The sequence below is a fragment of the Erythrolamprus reginae genome, chromosome 9 (assembly GCF_031021105.1).
Source record: "Erythrolamprus reginae isolate rEryReg1 chromosome 9, rEryReg1.hap1, whole genome shotgun sequence".
NCBI lineage: Eukaryota > Metazoa > Chordata > Lepidosauria > Squamata > Dipsadidae > Erythrolamprus > Erythrolamprus reginae.
In genome coordinates, this window is record NC_091958.1 from 6,353,451 (window position 1) to 6,375,633 (window position 22,183).

Consider the following 22,183-nt stretch of genomic DNA (forward strand, 5'->3'; position numbering starts at 1 on the left):
ATAAAGTACAATTTAAAATGAAATTGGAATAACATACGATTTAAAATGAAGTTGGAATAAAATGCTATCTAAAATGAAGGAGGGAGAGAGAGATTATAAAGAAGGATGGATGGATGCATGGATGTATGAGTGGATTGATGAATCAATTGATCAATTGATCTATAGAAGGGAGGGAGAGAAGAGAGAGAAGGGAGGAAGGAAGGAAGGAAGGAAGGAAGGAAGGCAGGAAGGGAGAAAACTGAGAAAGGGGAGAGAGAGAATTATAAATTGTTAGAAAGTGAAAAATGTCAAGGTGTTAATTCAGCAGTGTGAACTGGTCTAACAAAAACCACAACAGAGATAATAAATTTTCAATTATTTTATTTATGGTATGATGGTTATATTTGAGGCTCGGGTCTTGTCGCCAGATTTTTCAACTGTTTCAGACTCCTTCTTTTATTCCAGGGGCAGAGAGCTCCTTTCCAGGCACTTCTAAGTCCATATACAAAAATTGCCCAGGAAGCCAAACATCAAAGGGGAGAAATATAATTAAATCTGTCTACAGTTGTAAGCCTGATCAGAGACATGGCTTCATACCAGGCCTGCTTGCAACCCCACTTAAAATGGGAATGGAATGAAATCTTGTGCATGTCAGCTACTGTAAAATATTTTAAATAAATGTTTCCTTGCTTCTCATTTTACAGAGGAAATGAATTTGATTCCTGGGTAATTCAGCAAATAAGGAGAGCCTATTGTACACAGAACGGTACTCTTGTGTTGGATGTAATACGTTCTGCTTTCCTCTTGAGAGAAAAATGAAAATCACCAGCTAAGAAGTTTCTCTGAATTATTGTAATATCAGTGAATGCAGTTCCATCATAAATACACTGATTAAGATGTAAATTTCACTAAAGCTATCTGCTTCACATTTTCTGTTTTAGCTTTAAAGCATTCTTTATAGCATTCTGGTTATGACCTTTAAAGCCCTTCATGGCACTGGACCAGAATATCTCTGAGACTGCCTTCTGCCACATGAATTCCAGCGACCGATTAGGTCCCACAGAGTGGGCCTTCTCCGGGTCCTGTCAACTAAACAATGTCGGTTGGTGGGCCCCAGGGGAAGAGCCTTCTCTGTGGTGGCCCCGACTCTCTGGGACCAACTCCCCCCAGAGATTAAAACTGCCCCTACTCTCCCTGCCTTCCGTAAACTCCTTAAAACCCACCTTTGTTGTCAGGCATGGGGGAACTGAAACACCTCCCCCGGGCATGTACAATTTATGCATGGTATGTTTGTGTGTGTGTTTGTTAGAAAAATGGGGTTCTTTTTAAATATTTTAAATTTATTTGGATTTGTTATGAATTGTTGTATCTTACTGTGAGCTGCCCCGAGTCTGCAGAGAGGGGTGGCATACAAATCTAAATAATAAATAAATAATAATAAATAAATTCTTGTTTGGCCTTCTCAGTCTTCATATTTTTTAAATCTCTGGAGACAAACTAAGGAAGATTGATTGCTGATTGGTCCAGCTGAGTGCGTTAAGGGTTTTCTTTTGGGTCCTCAAGAAATTTCCCCTATTTCCTTTCCAAGCCATCTCCGTGTTAGGTGGCTTAAAATTTGCTTTGATGAAGAGTATAAAGAGAGTTGATGGGCGCCGTAGTTAGAGTGCAGCATTGCAGGCTACTTCAGCTAACTGCTAGCTGTAGTTCAGCAGTTCAAATCTCACCACCGACTCAAGGTTGACTCAGCCTTCCATCCTTCCCAGGTGGGGAAAACGAGGACCCAGATTGTTGGGGGTGATAGGCTGATTTTGTAAGTTGTTTAGAGGACTGTAAAAGCACTATGAAGTGGTATATAAGTCTAAATGCTATTGCTATTGCTATAATTTTCTTAGAAACATAGAAACATAGAAGACTGATGGCAGAAAAAGACCTCATGATCCATCTAGTCTGCCCTTATACTATTTTCTGTATTTCATCTTAGGATGGATCTATGTTTATCCCAGGCATGTTTAAATTCAGTTACTGTGGATTTATCTACCATGTCTGCTGGAAGTTTGTTTCAAGGATCTACTACTCTTTCAGTAAAATAATATTTTCTCATGTTGCCTTTGATCTTTCCCCCAACTAACTTCAGATTGTGTCCCCTTATTCTTGTGTTCACTTTCCTATTAAAAACACTTCCCTCCTGGACCTTATTTAACCCTTTAACATATTTAAATGTTTCCCCCCCCTTTTCCTTCTGTCCTCCAGACTATACAGATTGAGTTCATGAAGTCAACAAAACAATGTCGTTTGGCGGGGCCCAGGGGAAGAGCCTTCTCTGTGGCGACCCCGACCCTCTGGAACCAACTCCCCCCGGAGATTAGAATTGCCACCACCCTTCTCGCCTTTCATAAGCTCCTAAAAACCCACCTCTGCCATCAGGCATGGGGGAACTGAGATATTCTTTCCCCCTAGGCCTTTACAATTTATGCATGGTATGTATGTTTGTTTGTATGTATGTTTGGTTTTAGAAATAAGGTTTTTTTAGCTGTTTTTAGTATTGGATTTACATGCTGTTTTTATTCTGTTATTAGCCGCCCCGAGTCTGCGGAGAGGGGCGGCATACAAATCCAATAAATAAGAATAAGAATAAGAATAAGAATAAGAATAAGAATAAGAATAAGAATAAGAATAAGAATAAGAATAAGAATAAGAATAAGAATAAGAATAAGAATAAGAATAAGAATAAGAATAAGAATAAGAATAAGAATAAGAATAAGAATAAGAATAAGAATAAGAATAAGAATAAGAATAAGAATAAGAATAAGAATAAGAATAAGAATAAGAATAAGAATAAGAATAAGAATAAGAATAAGAATAAGAATAAGAATAAGAATAATCAGTTCAAGAACAATAAAATCAGTAAGAATGGAATTCCCCAAAACACAATGAAAACATCCCTTCCTGTCACAAACTCTACTTGTCACATGCTTCTTAGAAGGAACCACTTCATGGGAATAGAAGACAATTCATTGCTTTGTGTGTGTGTGTTTTTAAAGCAAAATATTTGCCTGAGACTTCCTGTAACCCAATTTACTCTCCTTAAATTGCACCTGTTCTTTCTGGCCATTATCTAATCTTTTCTTAGATGTTTGCCCTCTCTAGTAAACCCTTTGATGTTCAGATCAGCTGGAATTTTATGGCCTCCCAGTTAGATACAGGATCTTCTTTTGCAATCGTTAATGCTTGTAATGTACCTAGCATTTTCCCCTTGGCTCCATGCTCAGGGATGGATGACAAATTGTTGTCAAGCACAAATTTAGCAGATTAAAGAACCAGAGCAACATTGATTGCCTGACTCAAACCCTAAACATCTGTTCTTCTGGGATTCCTTTGGCAATCCTTATAATGCACATCCGCAAATAATTATATTGAGCTGAGGTTTTTTTTAAAAAAAAAACACAGTGTCTGTACCACCTTTCGGCTGAAGCTCCTAGATGTTTGCAACAAAAATTAAGTGAAGCAACATATATACATGGCTCAAAAAAGAAATAAAGGGAACACTTAAACATCACAATATAACTCCAAGTAAATCAAACTTCTGTGAGATCAAACTGTCCACTTAGGAAGCAACACTGATTGACAATCAGTGACAATCTGTTTGGAACCCATATCGCATCTCAGACATTAACACCCTTGAAAATGTCCAGAGATACTTCATCAGAAGAGCCCTTCACTCCTCCACTCAAAATAGAATACCCTACGAGACTAGACTTTCAATCCTGGGCCTAGAAAGTTTAGAACTAAGACGCCTTAAACAAGGTCTAAGTATTGCCCACAAGATCATATGCTGCAACGTCCTGCCTGTCGGCGACTACTTCAGCTTCAACCACAACAACACAAGACCACACAACAGATTTAAACTTAATATTAACCGCTCCAAACTTGACTGCAAAAAATATGGCTTCAGTAACCAAGTTGTCGAAGTGTGGAACTCATTACCAGACTCCATAGTGTCATCCCCAAACCCCCAACATTTTACCCTTAGATTATCTACGGTTGACCTATCCAGATTCCTAAGAGGTCAGTAAGGGGTGAGTACAAGTGCACTAGAGTGCCTTCCTTCCCTTGTCCTATTGCTCTCCTATATCTCCTATACCTTTCTTCTATTCCTTTATCTCTTCTATTCTTTCATTGAAATGTTCTATTATTTCTTAGATATATTTTGCTATGAGTATCTCCTCTATAACCTTCATCATGTATTTTACTATGTGTATATAGATATATACCTACTAAAACCCTCATTGTGTATTGGATAAAATAAATAGATAGATAGATAGATAGATAGATAGATAGATAGATAGATAGATAGATAGATAGATAAATAAAGTTTCACAGGCTGTCGTACACATTCAACTTTGTACAGAACAAAGTATGAGAATATTTCATTCATTTAGATCTGGGATGTGTTCTTTGAGTGTTCCCTTTATTTTTTTGAGCAGTGTATTTGTACATATTCCCTGACTAAATATTCTGTTTGTGTGTGCAGAAGCAGATGAAGGAATCATTAAATCCATAGATTATGGCCAGGAAAAATGACAAAAGAACAAGACAGAAGACGTTACCACTAAGAAGTTAATTCCGTATGCACCGAAATCTTGTACAGGCTCATGTCCCCTTGTCATATCTGCCTCTGTGCATGCACATGAAGCAAAAATACAAAAAATTGAAGAAAAAAGATGGTGGTGCCCAGAGGACTAGCATCGGTAGTGGTCGCACACAAATTGCACAATCCGCATCAATAGTGACCCACTATTGGGTGCTCCAACACTGGAGGTTTTTATGAAGAGATTGTTTGTTGGAGGTGGTATCGGGGGTTAGACTAGAAGACCTCCAAGGACCCTTCCAGCTCTTCTTCTGCAAATAAATAAATCCATCAAATAGGCAGGGCCAGAAGGTTGAGGAGGGCTGTTCCAGGACATGGGTTTACAACCTGCCTAAATGGATCTTTCCGAAATTGAGAAAGAGAGTTCCGAGGCTATTTATTTATTAGATTAGATTTGTATGCCGCCCCTCTCCGTAGACTCTTGAAGAGTGTTCGGAGACTTCAGCTGGTGCAGAATTGTTGGATTTCTATGTTATTTATGGTTATAAGCAGAGACTCTTCATAGCAGAACTGTGGTTATAAGCAGAGACTCTTCATAGCAGAACTGTGATACTATGTATATTGGGGTACAGATACTGTACAATGACTCCAATATAAATCTTATGCTTTTATTTCTTCTTTTCTCATTGAACTGGTTTCATATTTACACAAATAAAAAACTTGACAGTATAACTATATTTCTCTATACATCTGCTCTCTGTGATGCAGATTCACCAACAGTCAGCATACAAATCCCCCAAGAATTCTATCTTCCAACTGCCAAAAACTGATTTACATACCAATATGAAAATTAACTCTCTCGCAACAGTCCATCCCTCTTTTCCAATGTGCTGCATTGGTTGCCAGTTGGTCTCTGAACACAATTTAGGGTGGTGGTTATCACCTTGAACGCCCTAAATGGCTCAAGGCCAGACTATTTACAGGACCGCCTCCTCCCTCATACCTCGCTACGGCCAGTAAGGGTCCACAGAGTCGGCCTTCTCCAGGTCCCATCCGTCAAACAATGTCAGTTGGTGGGACCTCAGGAAAGAGCCTTCTGTGTGGCGGCTCCAACCCGTTTGCCTCCAGAGATCCACATTATTTCTACCTTACCGGTCTTCCCAAAAGCTATTAAAAAAGACCTGGCTTTTCCAGCAGGCCTGGAATTAGGCTGATTGCAAATATGTATGTTTTTATATTATTGTTATTATTGATTTTTATTATTGGATTTTAACTGCTTTTATTGTTGTTGTGTTTATTCCGATTGTTAGCCACTCAGAGTCCGTTTGGAGTGAGCGGTATATAAATACAATAAATAGCCAAATTGCACAGGGAATTTTGTCAAATTCCCAAAGAATCTTTGGAGAGGGGCAGCATACAAGTCTAATAAATTATTGTTATTGTCATTGTCATTGTCATTGTCATTGTCATTGTCATTGTCATTGTCATTGTTATTGTTGCTGTTGCTGTTGCTGTTGCTGTTATTGCTGTTATTGCTGTTATTGCTGTTATTGCTGTTATTGCTGTTATTATTATTGTTATTATTATTGCTATTATTACGTCAGTACAACACAGCAAACGAGATCACTATGCTGGATTTCGTATTTCATCACCAGTTCCCAAGTACCTAGGACTGTATGATGTAGCGGCGAATTATGTTTGCCGATCCCAGTAAAGCGGCCTTTTGCAATTGACAGATGGAGATTTTGTCAATTCCGATGGTTTTCAAATGTCCGCTGAGATCCTTTGACACTGCGCGCAGTGTGCCAAGTACCACTGGGACCCCTTTCACTGGCTTATGCCAGAGTCGTTGCAGCTCGATTTTTAGATCTTCGTATTTCACTAATTTCTCTAGTTGCTTCTCCTCAATTCTGCTGTCTCCTGGGATTGCAATGTCGATGATCCATACTTTCTTTTTCTCCATGATCACAATGTCTGGTGTGTTATGCTTCAGAATTCGGTCAGTCTGAAGTCGGAAGTCCCATAGTAGTTTTGCTTGCTCATTTTCGACCACTATTATTATTATTGTTGTTGTTGTTGTTATTATTATTATTATTATTATTATAAATAAATAAATATTTACTTTGTGAGCCGCCCCGAGTTTTCAGAGAAGGGCAGCATACAAATCTAATAAATAATAATAAAAAATAAATAAATAAGTTCCCGTGAATTTAGGACATTCTCTTGGCTAAAACGAATGAATGTTTTCCCCAAGGCAAAACAAACTGTGTGTTTAGGTTCCGCAGCGAGGTTGCTTGACACTGTAATGCAAGTGTTGTATGCATAGCAACTTTATCCAAGCATGGGTTCGCTTGAGGCTGAAATAAATTGTCAGCGCTGGACTCCTACAATTATTTAAGCTAATACAGAGTGTCTCATTCCCAAAGAGTAAATCACAGTGGCTTCGGTACTATATTTTCCATCTTGTACATAAGTAAACGGGCGGGATCAACCGGGAGGTTGAATCAATCTGCTATTTATTACCACGAAATGTGACACCCTTATTTTAAGTGCCTTATTCCCTTATGATTTAGACTGAGCACTGCATTATGTCCAAACAATATAGAAACCAGCTTTACTTAACTGAGTTTTTTCTTTCCCCCCCCCCTTTTTTTTCTCCATGTTAAGCTTTGAAGGATTTACACAGTAAAAAAAAATGCTTAGGACCTTATTACATTATTGTAGAGCATGGAGCTTGGATACACACACATATAGTTTATATAGCAGATAATGTATACTTTTGTGTGCCTGTGTGTACTATGTATGGATCCATACGTTATGTATACATAGAATTAAATAGTGTATTTTGGAGGTTCAGTAATAGTAAATAGAGAGGGAAATTGTATCTCTTTGAGGTGAGGAGAGGCCAGGCACCCTAACCTGAACCCTTGATCTGAGTGAGGTCAAGTTGGCCACCTTTAAGCCAGTCACATGACCTTTAAGCCACCCTCTGGTCACATGATCATTAAGCCACTCCCACCTGGTCATATGGCTGGCAAGCCCTCCCCCCCAAAAAAAGAAGCCATGCTCACAGTGTGGTAGTAAAATTTTTTGCAGACCTTCACTTTGGATAACCCTCGTATATATGTAGATGCAAGTAATGTCGCCCCGAGTCTGCGGAGAGGGGCGGCATACAAATCCAATAAATAATAATAATAACAATAATAACAATAATAACAATAATAATAACAATAATAACAATAATAACAATAATAATAACAATAATAACAATAATAACAATAATAACAACAACAACAACAACAATAATAATAATAACAATAACAACAATAATAATAATAATAATAATAATAATAATAATAATAATAATAATAATAATTATTATTATTATTATTATTATTATTATTATTATTATTATTATTTGACATTTTGTAATTGACAAATGTGCTAATGTGGAGACATTATAAGGACCAGTCAAGATTTTTTTAGGGTGGGACCAGTTATTATTATTAGCAGTGATATAGTATTATTAAATATTATAAATTCTTATTAATACATAATGTTTAATATTAAATACATACACAATATTAATTATATTATGGAACCCATTAATTTTTTTAATTTTTTTCATGCTTCTTTAACTCTATTTTATACTCATATTACCATCACTGTAAAAATACATCTGGGTGGGTTTTGTGTTGGGGGGGCCGAGACGTGAAAAAGCACTTAATGTAATTTATCAAGAGTTATGAAAGATCTCTGTGCCATCAGTAACCAAATGCCCGATAAGGCAACAGCCTATATCTTATTCCCGTCCATGAAAAAAAGAAGACAAAAAAAACCAGCCAGTCTCAGCAATAATGGAAGGCCAGTGATAAATCTGATGCACATAAATTTGGATTTTATTGAAGGTTAAACTTAAGCCTTTCTCTCCCTCCCAGAAAAGAGGGGGGAAAAACAACCTTAAAAGCACTCTTGTAGGGATTTCTGGTTTCCTGAAAACAGCTAATATCTGCCACATTGGGGACAAAGGTAATAGCCTTGGGATTAATTTCATTTTTATGGGGGTTTTGTCTACTCCAATTTTATCCTGATATATTCGACTTGAATTCCACCAACTTTCTCTCTCTCCCTCCCTCCCTCCTTTCTTCCCTCCCTCCCTCTTTCTTTCCTTCCTTCCTTCCTTCCTTCTTTCTTTCTCTCTCTCTCTCTCTCTTTCTTTCTCTCTCCTCTTTCTGACTTCTCTGCCTCCCTCTTCTCTCTCTCCCTCCTCTCTCCCTGTTTCTCTCTCTCTCTCTCTTCTCCCTTCCTTCCTCCTTCTCTCTCTCCCTTTATTTCAATCTCCTTCTGTCTCTCTCCCTCCCTCCTTCTCTCTATCACTCATTCTTTCTCCCTCCTTCTCTCAGAAATTTAGACCAAGTGAATAATTTCCTTTCCTTTATGTTCTTCCTTCTGTTTCATTCTCTTTTTCTTTTTCTTTCTTTCTTTCTCTCTTTCCCTTCTTTCCTTCTTTTCTTCCTTCCTTCCTTTTCTTCCTTCCTTCCCTTCCTTTCTTCCTTCCCCCTTTCCCTTTCTCTCCCTCCCTCCCTCCTTCCCTCCCTCCCCCTCCCTCTTTCTTTCTTTCTTTTCCTTCTTTCCTTCCTTCCTTCGTTCCTTTCCTTCCTTCCTTCCCCCTCTCTTTCTCTCCCTCCCTCCCTCCTTCCCCCCTCCCTCCCCCCTCCCTCTTTCTTTCTTTCTCTCTCTCTCCTCTTTCTCTGACTTCTCTGCCTCCCTCTTCTCTCTCTCCCTCCTTTCTCCCTAATTCTCTCTCTATTCTCCCTTCCCTCCTTCTCTCTCTCCCTTTCTTTCAGTCTCCTTCTGTCTCTCTCCCTCCCTCCTTCTCTCTATCTCTCATTCTTTCTCCCTCCTTCTCTCAGAAATTTAGAGCAGGTGAATAATTTCATTTCCTTTATGTTCTTCCTTTTGTTTCATTCTCTCTTTTTCTTCCTTCCTTCCTTCCTTCCTTTCCCTTTTTCCTTCCTTCCTTTCCTTTCCCTCCTTCCTTCCTCCCCCCTCTCTCTTTCTCTCTCTCTCTTTTCCTCTGTAAATTAAATAAGCAGAATTTATGAAAGAAACGGTCAAATGAACGCGTTTCCATGTGTCTATATTTAGTTAACATATTTGGCTTAAAAAGAGAGTGGGGAAGGTACAACATTTCCCTCTGATGCTAAATAGACATTGTATTCGGAAGTAAAACTGCTCATTTCCCAAAGAATGTGGGTCCTTAAGTGATTCATTTTGACAGATGAGGAAAATCAACTTTCCAGCTCCCCACAATAGAAGAAGAGATTTATCAGAACTTAGCTTCAACCACCGGGCATTAAGCCAGCAGAGTGTTAAGCTATATATTCATTCTTTTTAAACGAGATGGTGTTGGCTAAGGCATATTACTCTTAAATTATTGATCTGATTTTTATTCTGATCTTCCTGGGCTGAAAGACTGGGAACGCTGCCTGAATCCTATTGCTGTAGCTGATCCTTAACTCTGCACATTCCTTTTAAAGTTCTAAATATACCATATTGGAACAGAACAGAACAGCAAAGAAGAAAGAGATCCCGGAGGTCTTCTAGTCCAACCCCCTGCTCAAACAGAAAACCCATACTATTTCAAACAAATGGTTATTCAATCTCTTCTTAAAAACCTCCAGTGTTGAAACACCTATAGAAATTCCATAGAATAGAAATTCCATAGAATAGAATAGAATAGAATAGAATAGAATAGAATAATGGAGTTGGAAGGGATCTTAGAGGTCCTCTAGTCCAACCCCATTCTCAGGCATGAAACCCTATACCACTTCAGACAAATGGTTTTCCAATCTCCTCTTAAAAACTTCCATCATTGGAGCAATGCACAACTTCTGGAGGCAAGCTGTTCCACTGGTTAATTGTTCTAGCTGTCAGGAAATTTCTCTGTAGTTGCTTCTCTCCTTGATTAGTTTCCATCTATTCCTTCTTGTCCTGCCTTCAGGTGCTTTGGAGAATAGCTTGACCCATCTTCTTTTGTGGCATCCCCTCGGATATCGGAAGATGGCTTTTATTTCACCCCTGGTCTTTCTTTTCTTTAACCTAGGCATATCCCGTTCCTGCAACCATTCTTTCTTTCTTTCTTTCTTTCTTTCTTATTTATTCATTCATTCATTCGTTGATTTATTTATTTATTTATTTATTTACTTACTTACTTACTTACTTACTTACTTACATATTTACTTACTTACTTACTTACTTACTTACTTACTTACTTACTTACTTACTTACTTATTTATTGGATTTGTATGCCGCCCCTCTCCGTAGACTCGGGGCGGCTAACAACAGTAATAAAAACAGCATATAACAATCCAATATTAAAACAGTTAAAAACCCTTATTATAAAACCAAACATACATACAGCCATACCATGCATAAAATTGTAAAGGCCTAGGGGGGGAAAGTATCTCAGTTCCCCCATGCCTGGCAGCAGAAGTGGGTTTTAAGAAGCTTACAAAAGGCAAGGAGGGTGGGGGCAATTCTAATCTCTGGGGGGAGTTGGTTCCAGAGGGCCAGGGCCGCCACAGAGAAGACTCTTCTCCTGGGTCCCACCAAGCGACATTGTTTAGTTGACGGGACCCGGAGAAGACCCACTCTGTGGGACCTAACTGGTCGCTGGGATTCGTGCAGCAGAAGGCGGTCCCTGAGATAATCTGGTCCGGTGCCATGAAGGGCTTTATAGGTCATAACCAACACTTTGAATTGTGACCGGAAACTGATCGGCAACCAATGCAGACTGTGGAGTGTTGGTGTAACATGGGCATATTTTGTAGGTTTTATCTTTCATATTTGCCAGTTCTCTGAACTATTCAAAATTTCTGCTACCAGTTCTCCATAACCTGTACGAACCAGCTGGATTCTCCTGGTTACAACTCCAGAAAATGCTGGGACAAATCTTTTTAATAGGGTGCGATCCTCGGAACACTTTTTTCTTGGTGCTTTGTACATTCTCGGCACATCCATGGTGAAGGCTCGTGATGCCTTCTGAAGGAGTCAAACTTCTTTCTCTGCTAATTGTGTTTGGGTCTCCAGAAGCAGTTAATTTTTTTTCCAACTCTCTGTTGGCTTTCCACGGCGACAGTATTAAAAAGACGGAGTTTTTCTTTGTTTTTCTTCCTTTTAATAGAGACTCTCTCCTGTAGAGACAGCAGGAAACAATAGCTGGCTGTCACCGTACGCTGGTATCTACCTTTGATCAGCCAAATGAATGCTGCAGCCATTTCTTATCAAAAGGAGATTGCTTATCGATCTATATCAAAATATGCATGCTAATCCCAAGGTACCACCAAGTATTTTCAAGTGGAGTTAATAATCTGATTGCTGTCCTGTCTCGTACAATTCACTGAACCTGGAGCTCTAATCAGTCTTGGGGTCTTGCAGTCAAATGCACTTTGCTTTTTAAATTTGGATCAGTGACACTGATTGAGGACTTCTTGCAAAGGGGTTGACAAATCAAATTGTTTGTTCCAGGGGTGTTTTGCCAGAGATCAAGTCCAAAGTAATAAGCAGTGAATTTGTTCATTACCAGTAGGGTGGAAAGAATGGTAAAATTCACCTCTGTCGTTATCATGCGATATAAAAAAAGGATTGATTGGGAAGAGGGAGAGAGAGAGAGAGAGAAAGAATATATGGGGTTTTGTCAGCTTGAATTTCTTACGCCTTATGCTGTGACTTACAAAATCATATTTAATATTGGTTGGTTATTTAATGCTGAAGTTTTCAAAAGCCTCAATCAAATTGCTGAGAGCTATAAAGTAAATCTGAAGGTGATCCCCTTTACAGAATCTTATAAGCAATCCAGAATAAAATAATAAGAACTTCTTTTATTTTGAGTTCTAATCATTTTGTTAACCCTTTATTCCACTACGTATTTAAAATGGACTGTGACATGGCAGGAAACTGGCCGGGCCTTCGTGCTGCTCTCAAATTTCTTGGGAAATTTTTCCAGGCTCAGGTTCTTAAGTAGAAAATGGTTCTTAAGAAGAGGCAAAAAAATCCGGTTCTTATCTAGAAAAGTTCTTAAGTAGAGGCGTTCTTAGGTAGAGGTACCACTATATATACTGTATATTCTGGGGTCCAGGAGGACTTCCAGATTGCAGACCCTTTCTGTGGAGTGTTGTGGTTAGCTCTGGCCCTGCTCCTGCCCCAAGGACTGTGGATATGGGGGAGACATCCACATGCTGCAGGTCTGTTTTGCCCCCGGTGGAATCTGATGATGAAGGCTCCTCTGACCAAGAAGACATGAGTGACAGGGAGGAGGAGAATGTTGCAGACAGCTCAGAAGGAGATCAATTATCTAGCTCCTCCTTGGGATTCAGAACAAGAGTTAATGATACAGCCACACATGCGGAGAGCGATGCATAGGCAGCAACAACTGAGAGATTATTATCAAAGAAAATGAGGCCACATGTGGTTGGGTGGGGCTGTGGTCATTAGTGAGGCTGCTATAAATAGCAGCCTGTGGGTTTGGCCATTGTGGAGGATTATCTGATCATTGTGTTTCGTGACTGCTTTATAGACTTTGACTTTTTGTGTGCTGATTTTTCCCCGCTTTGAAACTAAACCAGAGCAAAGTGTGTTTCACTTTGTGAAAGAAGAAGGACTGTGAATTGCCTCACAGCTGCAAGCTAAGTATCACAGAACTGATAAGGGACTTGTATAAATTACCAGTTTGTTTGGAGACCACTGCTCTTTGCTATACCAAAAGAGGGCTTGGTTTAAGTGACTTTTCCTTATAAAGAACATTGTTTTGAATTTTCAAATGTGTGTGTGTCTGAAATTTGTACCTGTGAATTTTTGGGAGGATTCTACCAGAGAGCCCGACAGAACACGGCGGTTAAAGTTTCTTTCCCCAATCGATTCCCCAGAACAATGGATTGACAGATAGTATGGTCCTTCGGAGGAAATGCCCAGAGCCACTCGATCTTCTCTGGGTTGAGTTTGAGCCTGTTGATTCCCATCCAGACTCTTACAGCTTCAAGGCACCAGCATATCACATCAACTGCTTCATTGAATTGGCATGGGATGGAGATGTATAACTGGGTATCATCAGCTTACAGCTGATACCTCACCCTGTGCTGTTGGATGATCTCACCCAGTGGCTTCATGTAAATGTTAAATAGTAGGGGGGAGCGGACTCCCTACGAGGGTCCAGGGAGCCCTACATGGCATCAGACAAGAATACCTTCGGGATCTCCTTATGCTACACGAATCCCAGTGACCAATTAGGTCCCACAAAGTTGGCCTTCTCCTGTCAACAAAACAATGTCGTCTGGTGGGACCCAGGGGAAGAGCCTTCTCTGTGGCGGCCCCGGCCCTCTGGAATCAACTCCTCCTGGAGATTAGGACTGCCCCTACCCTCCTTGCCTTTCACAAACTTCTGAAAACCCACCTATGTTGCCAGGCTTTGGGAAATTGACATACCCCTAGCTGTTCTATTTTATGTATGGTTTGTTTGGATTGCATGACTGTTTTATAATGGTTTTTTAATATATTTTTTTAATATTAGATTTGTATTTCTGTGTTATTGTTGTGAGCTGCTCCGAGTCTTCAAAGAGGGGCGGCATACAAGGTTAATAAATTATTATTATTATTATTATTATATATAGACCATATCTACCCCAAGTAATTGCACTGAATTCATTTCTTTCCTTTTGGAGGAAAATTAGAAATTGATATGAATGAGAACAGTTGCAAAAAGAGCAGTCAGGATGATTAGGGGACTGGAGGCTAAAATATACAAAGAACGGTTGCAGGAACTGGACATGGCTAGTCTGGTGAAGAAAAGGACTAGGGGGAGACAGGACAGCAGTCTTACAATAATTGACGGGATGTCCCAGAGAGGATGGGATCAACCTGTTTTCCAAGGCACAAGAAATAATGGATGGAAACTGACCAAGAAATAAGGAGGGATTTTCCGACAGCGAGAACAATCAATCCATGAAACAGAAGATGCCTTCAGAAGTTGTGGGAGCTTCATCACTGGAAGTTTTCAAGAAGAGACTGGACTGCGATCGGTCAGAAATGGTGTAAGGTCTCCTTGGGCACTGTGGGGTTGGACTAGATGACCTACAAGGTCCCTTCCAACTCTGTTAATCTGTATTTTTATCTTTAAAAAAAATATTCAGTACTATACATTATTATCCCAGAGAGAGATGTTTGTGTATTTCCAAGGGTGTGCGCACACAAAAGATTAGTTCTGGGAATTTAACTACATCCCACCCCTCCCCCATTCTTTTTCTTTCTTTAAAAAAAAAAGAAGAAGGGATGATATTGGTGAAATATGTATACTCTTCAACCCTTCCAGAATCTGTTTCAAAACCAACCGGGCCATCTGGCTCTTGCAGAAGGCCTGCTGTTCTTTTCATGTTTGGAAGGATAGTTTGATAACAAACTAGTCTAATAAATATGGAGCTCAAAGACAACAGAGAAGTGCTGCTTGCTGTCTTCTGACATTTTTGATGTTTTCCTAATTTATAACATTAAATATGGTTCAAACAGATGGGCTTTAATATATTCTCCCGTACAAACATGTGGCTTAACTAGTGTACAGGAACAGCTCGCAGGCTCCCACTGATGTCATCTGGTGCCTTCGGTTTAAAAGCCTTCGGGAGGCGGAATTTCTCGCTCTTTGCAAGAACTTGGTTTTAAAACCCCGCAATGGCATTTGGTTTCTCCTGCTTCCACTTAAAGAGGTGACATACAACTATCAGAACATGGAAGGTTGCCCTCTACTGAATAAGGCCTTGTGAGCCAGGCACATCTTGCTTCCTCCTATTGAGATTGATGTGTTACAAGGTGGGGGGTCTTGGTGCTATCTGAACTGGGTTGGGTTTTTTTGCAGAGGTTTCGTTACCCAACAAGGTAATATCATCAGTGCTAGAAGGGAGGAGGAGGACGAGGAAGAGGAACCTGTGGGGTCTTTGGTGCTCTCTGTGCTTGGTTGTTGTCTTATAGACGTTTCATTAGATTAGATTAGATTAGATTAGATTTATTGGATTTATATGCCGCCCCTCTCCGTAGACTCGGGGCGGCTCACAACAATGGTAAACAAAACATAGTAACAAATCTAGTATTTCGCAATCTAAATTACAATTTTAAGTTAAAAAATCCAAAAGAAACCCCAATATATAAAAAACAACACACAATCGAATCATACACAAAAACTACATGGGCAAGGGGGAGATGTTTCAATTCCCCCATGCCTGATGGCAGAGGTGGGTTTTAAGGAGTTTACGAAAGGCAAGGAGGGTGGGGGCCATCCTAATCTCTGTGGGGAGCTGGTTCCAGAGGGTCGGAGCCACCACAGAGAAGGCTCTTCCCCTGGGTCCCGCCAGACGACATTGTTTAGTCGACGGGACCCGGAGAAGGCCAACTCTGTGGGACCTAACCGGTCACTGGGATTCGTGCGGCAGAAGGCGGTCCCTCAGATAATCTGGTCCGATGCCATGAAGGGCTTTAAAGGTTATAACCAACACTTTGAATTGTGACCATAAACTGATCGGCAACCAATACAGACTGCATTACCAAGCTAGGTAACACCATCAATGCTAGAAGGGAGTGAGATTGGAGGAGGAGGAGGAGGAGGAGGAGGAGGAGGAGGAGGAGGAGCCTGTGGGGTTTTTGGTGCTCTCTGTGCTTGGTTGTTGTCTTGCAGACATTTTATTACCAAGCTAGGTAACATTATCAATGCTAGAAGGGAGTGAGGTTTGCAGAGGAGGATGTGGGGGGAACTGTGAGGTCCTTGGTGCTTTCTGAGCCTGATTGTTAACTTGTAGACTTTTCCTTACCCCACTAGGGAATGGGGCTTGCTCTCATTTCATATACTAGTGATTTGCCCTGGGCTAAATTTTCAGGAATTATCTAGTGTTTTTGCACTTGGCGTTCAGGCAAATTCAGCCATCAACAGGCACAGTGAAATAACCAACATCTACATAACATTTAAAAGAGGCAAACAGAAAGAAAAGACCAAAACATCCCCTTTACCAGTACTGGACACCCATATGAGCAGAGATTAGAAACATAGAAACATAGAAGATTGACGGCGGAAAAAAACCTCATGGTCCATCTAGTCTGCCCTTGTTAAACCAAGATTAACTTTAAACCAACAATCAAGGAATAAATCAACTCCAATCAAGGGACTACCAACTATTTATGACCCCAAATAAGTCCCTTATTTATGACTTATATGGGGTCATTAGATCCCAGCCTCTGGCCACTGAATGTTTACTATGTTTGGCTGTATTGAATGAATGATTTTGATATTTAGTTTTTATAATGTTTTTAGCTAATTATGTTAATTGGATCCAATTGTCACTTGTATATTGTTTTATGTTGTGAGCAGGAGAGGGGTGGCCTACAAATCTAATGAATGAATGAATGAATGAATGAATGAATGAATGAATGAATGAATGAATAAATAAATAAATAAATAAATAAATAAGATGGCATTAATGAACGGTAAGGAGTTTTGCTTGCTCATGTTTGTTTGTTTGTTTGTTTGTTTATTTGTTTGTTTATTTATTTATTTGTTTGTTTGTTTGTTTGTTTGTTTGTTTATCTATCTATCTATCTATCTATCTATCTATCTATCTATCTATCTATCTATCTATCTATCTATCTATTGATTGGATTTGTATGCCGCCCCTCTCCATGAACTCAGGGCGGCTAGCAACAGTGGTAAAAACAGCATGTGACAATCCAATACTAAAACAGATAAAAACCCTTGTTATAAAACCAGTTAATATTGTTGGTTGTGGCAGAGAATCTGTCCGCCCCCAAAAAACAAAACAAACCCACAAACCCAAAAGTATATAGTTCTTACACACTATTTATTTATTTTATTTTTTATTTAATTTTATTTTTTATTCTTATTTATTTTGTCCGATACAAAATGAATACATGTAGTAATATATATATATGAAAATAAAATACGTCAATGAAGAAAAGTGGAAAAGATATATGAATGGAAGAAAAGATATATGAATGGAAGAAAAGATATATGAATGGAAGAAAAGAATATAAAATATATAGGAGAGCCAATTGGACAGGGGACGGAAGGCACATTAGTGCACTTATGCATGCCCCTTATGCGCTACTCCGTAGGAACACAATGCTGCCAACATAATCCAGAAAGGTAGCAACACACTCCAGAATATTTGACATTGTTTGCTGATCCATCCAGTTGCCCAGGAATGAAAGCGTGTCCGATTTGCATTTCAGGAACAGCGTATCTTTCAATAGGGACTTTTCCCACAAGGCCTAGGGGCTGCAATAAATCCAATTTGACATTGTCACTTTAAGCATAATGATGGCTCCTAAATATTTCATGGCGCTTCAAACGGCGATGGCGCCTCCCGAGTCGTTTTCCCAAGGGTGTCCCGAAAACCCTTATTGCAGACATTCATTATGCTATGAAAGGGATCAAATTTTCTCTCACCTTTGGTGGTGGAGTTCAGAAGTCCCCTTTTGGATACCACCAGAAAGAACATGGGAAATATTGAAAAAAGATTGTAGGCTTCTTCTTCCTTTAATTTTTAATTTTATTTTTTCTCCACATTTATCTCATATACAACAACAACACACCTACCTCAAAAATACATCAATAAAATACATTTTCCTCCTAAAGTCAATAGCCTATTTTAACCTCCAACCTCACTGTTATTAATCAGATGATTTCTATCTTTTCTCCTCACTCCCCTCTTTCTCTCCACTTCTCCTATCTACCTTCTTATATACAGAAGGTGTAAGAAGTATTGTAGGCTTTTTGACAGGTCAATTTTTCTCTGGTTTTTATTTTTTATTTTGCATTTCAAGGCTTGTTCTGTCGGGCTCTCTGGTAGAATCCTCCCGAAAATTCACAGGTACAAATTTCAGACACACACACGTTTGAAAATTCAAAACAATGTTCTTTATAAGGAAAATTCACTTAAACTAAGCCCTCTTTTGGTATAGCAAAGAGCACTTGTCTCCAAACAAACTGGTAATTTGTGAGGCAATTCACAGTCCTTCTTCTTTCACAAAGTGAAACACACTTTGCTCTGGTTTAGTTTCAAAGTGGGGAAAAATCAGCACACAAAAAGTCAAAGTCAGTAAAGCAGTCACGAAACACAAGGATCAGATAATCCTCCACAATGGCCAAACCCACAGGCTGCTCTTTATAGCAGCCTCATCAATCACCACAGCCCCACCCAACCATAGGTGGCCTCATTTTCTTTGATAATAATCTCTCAGTTGTTGCTGCCTATGCATCGCTCTCCGCATGCGTGGCTGTATCATTAACTCTTGTTCTGAATCCAAGGAGGAGCTAGATAATTGATCTCCTTCTGAGCTGTCTGCCCCACTCTCCTCCTCCCTGTCACTCATGTCTTCTTGGTCAGAGGAGCCTTCATCAGCAGATTCTACAGGGATCAAAACAGGCCTGCAGCATGTGGATGTCTCCCCCACATCCACAGTCCTTGGGGCAGGAGCTGGGCCAGAGCTAACCACAACAAGGCTGATCTTTCTTCATGAGCTCTCAATAAAAAAAAAAAAAATTGATTTTTAACACTGATTTTTATAGCATCTGAAGAAGGGGAACAAAAAGCATCACATTGAAGGAACATGCAAAACTTTATGCGAATCTAATTTCTGCTGGGCAAGCGGTCTATGGTTTTTTTAAAAAAATGACTATGTCAGTAATAAAAGGCATGCAACAAACTCAGATTTATCAACATGCATGACCGAAGACAGTTAATGATTTATTCGTGCATGTAAAGACTGCTTAGTTGGGTGATGAACCCATTTTTTTAAACGAGGGATTATCTTCCTTAAGCCAACATTCAGGAAGACAGGACAGAAACAGTAGAATAATGAACAACAGAATAACAGAGTTGGAAGGGACCTTGGAGGTCTTCTAGTCCAACCCTCTGCTCAAACAGAAGACTTTAAATCGGGGTCACCAACTTTTCGGATCTCAGGGACCACTAAATACAAAATTTTAAATCCCATGGAACACTAATGTTGTGATTCAGCCTGAGGCTGCTCAGGGACCAGCTGTGTCTCTGCTGGCTCCATGCCCGGAGGAGGATGAGAGCGCAGAGGAGGGGGCTGAACAGTCGGACGGGGGAGAGGAAAATCAGGAATGGGATGAAGGAGAACAGCATGAGAGCCCCGGGGGGGGGGGGGGGCTCTCCCCAGCCAGCCAGTAGCTTGGAGTCATTAGGTGATGACGCACAAGCTGTCATTGACATGAGACAGCGACGTTCAGAGCAACGAAAGGAGCAGTTAAAGAGATATTTTCACCATTGAAGTAGAAACAGCTGGGTTTGGGTGTGGTACTCATCAGCAGGGTTTAAAAGGCAGGCAAGCCCTTTAAGCCATGTGGAGTGTTATCAGCTTGGCGTGGCGTTATCCTGTCTTGTTTCTCGGCGTCTCTGTTCCTGGCTTGTGGCCCAGCAGCTTTGGAAGATCCGTGGGAGGTATAGGTCTGCTATCTACAGCCTTGGCTTGGCAGCAAGAAGTCTGTATTGCTGCATGGACTTTTGGCCTTCGTGAATATATCTGAAGATACAGCATTTTCCTGTTTGTAAGGACATTTTCTGTTACCTGTGTTTTTCTTGAATTTTATAAAACTGCCTTTGACTTTTACCAGTGTGTCTGGATTCTCTTTTTGGGCTGGTATTGGCTTCTGGAGTGACCCAGACAGAACAACTAATAGTATTTAGTCAATATAAAAATGCAAATGTGTTTTCTGTGGACCACCAAAATTTTCTTGTAGACCACCAGTAGTCCACGGACCACTGGTTGGTGACCTCTGCTTTAGACCATTTCAGACAAATGATTATCCAAATTCCTTGTGTGTCCAATCACATGTGGCCAATAAACCTATTCTATTCTATTCCGTTCCATTCCATTCCATTCTTCTTAAAAATCTCCAGTGTTGAAGCACTTGTTCACCACTTAATCTTTATTTTTGCATTTCATGTATCCCAATTTTAATTTAATTCCAGTTTTAATCTCCAGACTAAAATTCAAGTGAATACACGTAGCGGCAAACGTTCAACAGTTGCTGTCAAACTACCATTCTTGAAGAGGGTTTTTCCCCCCAATTCTGCTAAAATCTGTCTAAACTAATGTCCATCACTGCATGTTAGAATTCATGGCAGTGGTTTCTAGAAAGTATTGTGTTAAATTCTCCCTTTTGTTTTGTCTTAACCCTCCGATCAATGCCAGATCATTAATATCCCTGCCTTAGACCCATTGTAAATGTATCAGCCACTGTGACAATCATTTTCCCTTAAAAGAGAAGGGGAAAAAAACCTGTGGCAGATTAGACATTGGGTTTCTTAATTGCTTAGATCATGAACACACAGACAGACATGGAAGAAAGACACTCAAATTCATATGTCCCCTATAATCAAAATCTATGCGCACACTTGTGTGCATTCATGCACTGCCTATACATTTATTGCATGCAAAATCTGTATAATTTCTGATCTGGCTTGTAAAACATCCTGTAGGTTTCATGTAACTCTTTAATTATGAACTGCAGGGGACACCACAGAGCAAATATTTAAGATGTCTAGACAGCCAGTCATCAGAGAGTAACCATTTAATTGGGTCAAGTTAATGCCGTTAGATCCTGCGATTTCAGGGGAGCAAAGGAGATTTGGCGTGACTTTAATTGCTCTCCGCTTTGAAGACCCTAACACCAGGAATATGTTGTCTGACGGTATTTGCTTCTGTATGGCAAAAGAATAAAATAAAATAAAGTTAAATTAAAATAAACGAAGAAGGAGAAGAAGAGGAAGAGGAAGAGGAAGAAGAAGAAGAAGAAGAAGAAGAAGAAGAAGAAGAAGAAGAAGAAGAAGAAGAAGAAGAAGAAGAAGAAGAAGATTGACCTCTCCAGGTTCCTAAGAGGCCAGTAAGAGGCGTACATAAGTGCACTGGTGTGCCTTTCATTCCCTGTCCAATTGTCTTTCCTTTCTTTCACCTATCATATATATTCTCTTCCTTTCATATATCCTCTCCTCTAAGTTCACTTTTACCCTTATATATATTATCACATGTCTATTTTTCTTCCTATGTATTTGTGTATTGGACAAATGAATAAAATAAAAATAAGAAGAAGAGGAGGAGGAGGAAGAGGGGGGGAAGGAGGAGGGGAAAAAAATCAAAATATCTCAACCTGACCATTGAAACTACACGGCTAAGGGTGAAACATGTAACAGTGATACCCATGGTCATAGGGACACTTGGTACCATGTCCAGGAATTTCACAAAACACATGAAGAAATTGCAGCTTCTTGCAATAACAGGAAGGAATAACACCAGAGGAACTTCAAAAAAACTGGGCTACTCAGAATATTGTACAGTTTAAGAAGATACTTGTTTGATACCTAGTATGCTGTCAGCAACCCTTATCGACCACAAGCACCAGTCGATGGCATTTTTTGACAATTTTAAAATGTTCCGTTGACTGAGTTTCATGTCTAATGAATAAAAGAGATAATAACAGTAGTAGTAGTAGTAGTAGTAGTAGTAGTAGTAGTAGTAATAATAATAATAATAATAATA

General features: G+C 39.6%; 1 protein-coding gene across 1 annotated transcript in view; it reads right to left on the reverse strand.

Annotated features, from left to right (window-relative positions):
* Window positions 1-22,183, reverse strand: part of LOC139172475 (uncharacterized) — a gene marked incomplete at its 5' end in the record, with an annotated part of 185,065 nt that overhangs the window by 115,988 nt on the left and 46,894 nt on the right. Inside the window, 1 exon segment of the mRNA XM_070761622.1 lies at window positions 4,278-4,360. Coding sequence (XP_070617723.1) covers window positions 4,278-4,360 — 83 coding nt within the window.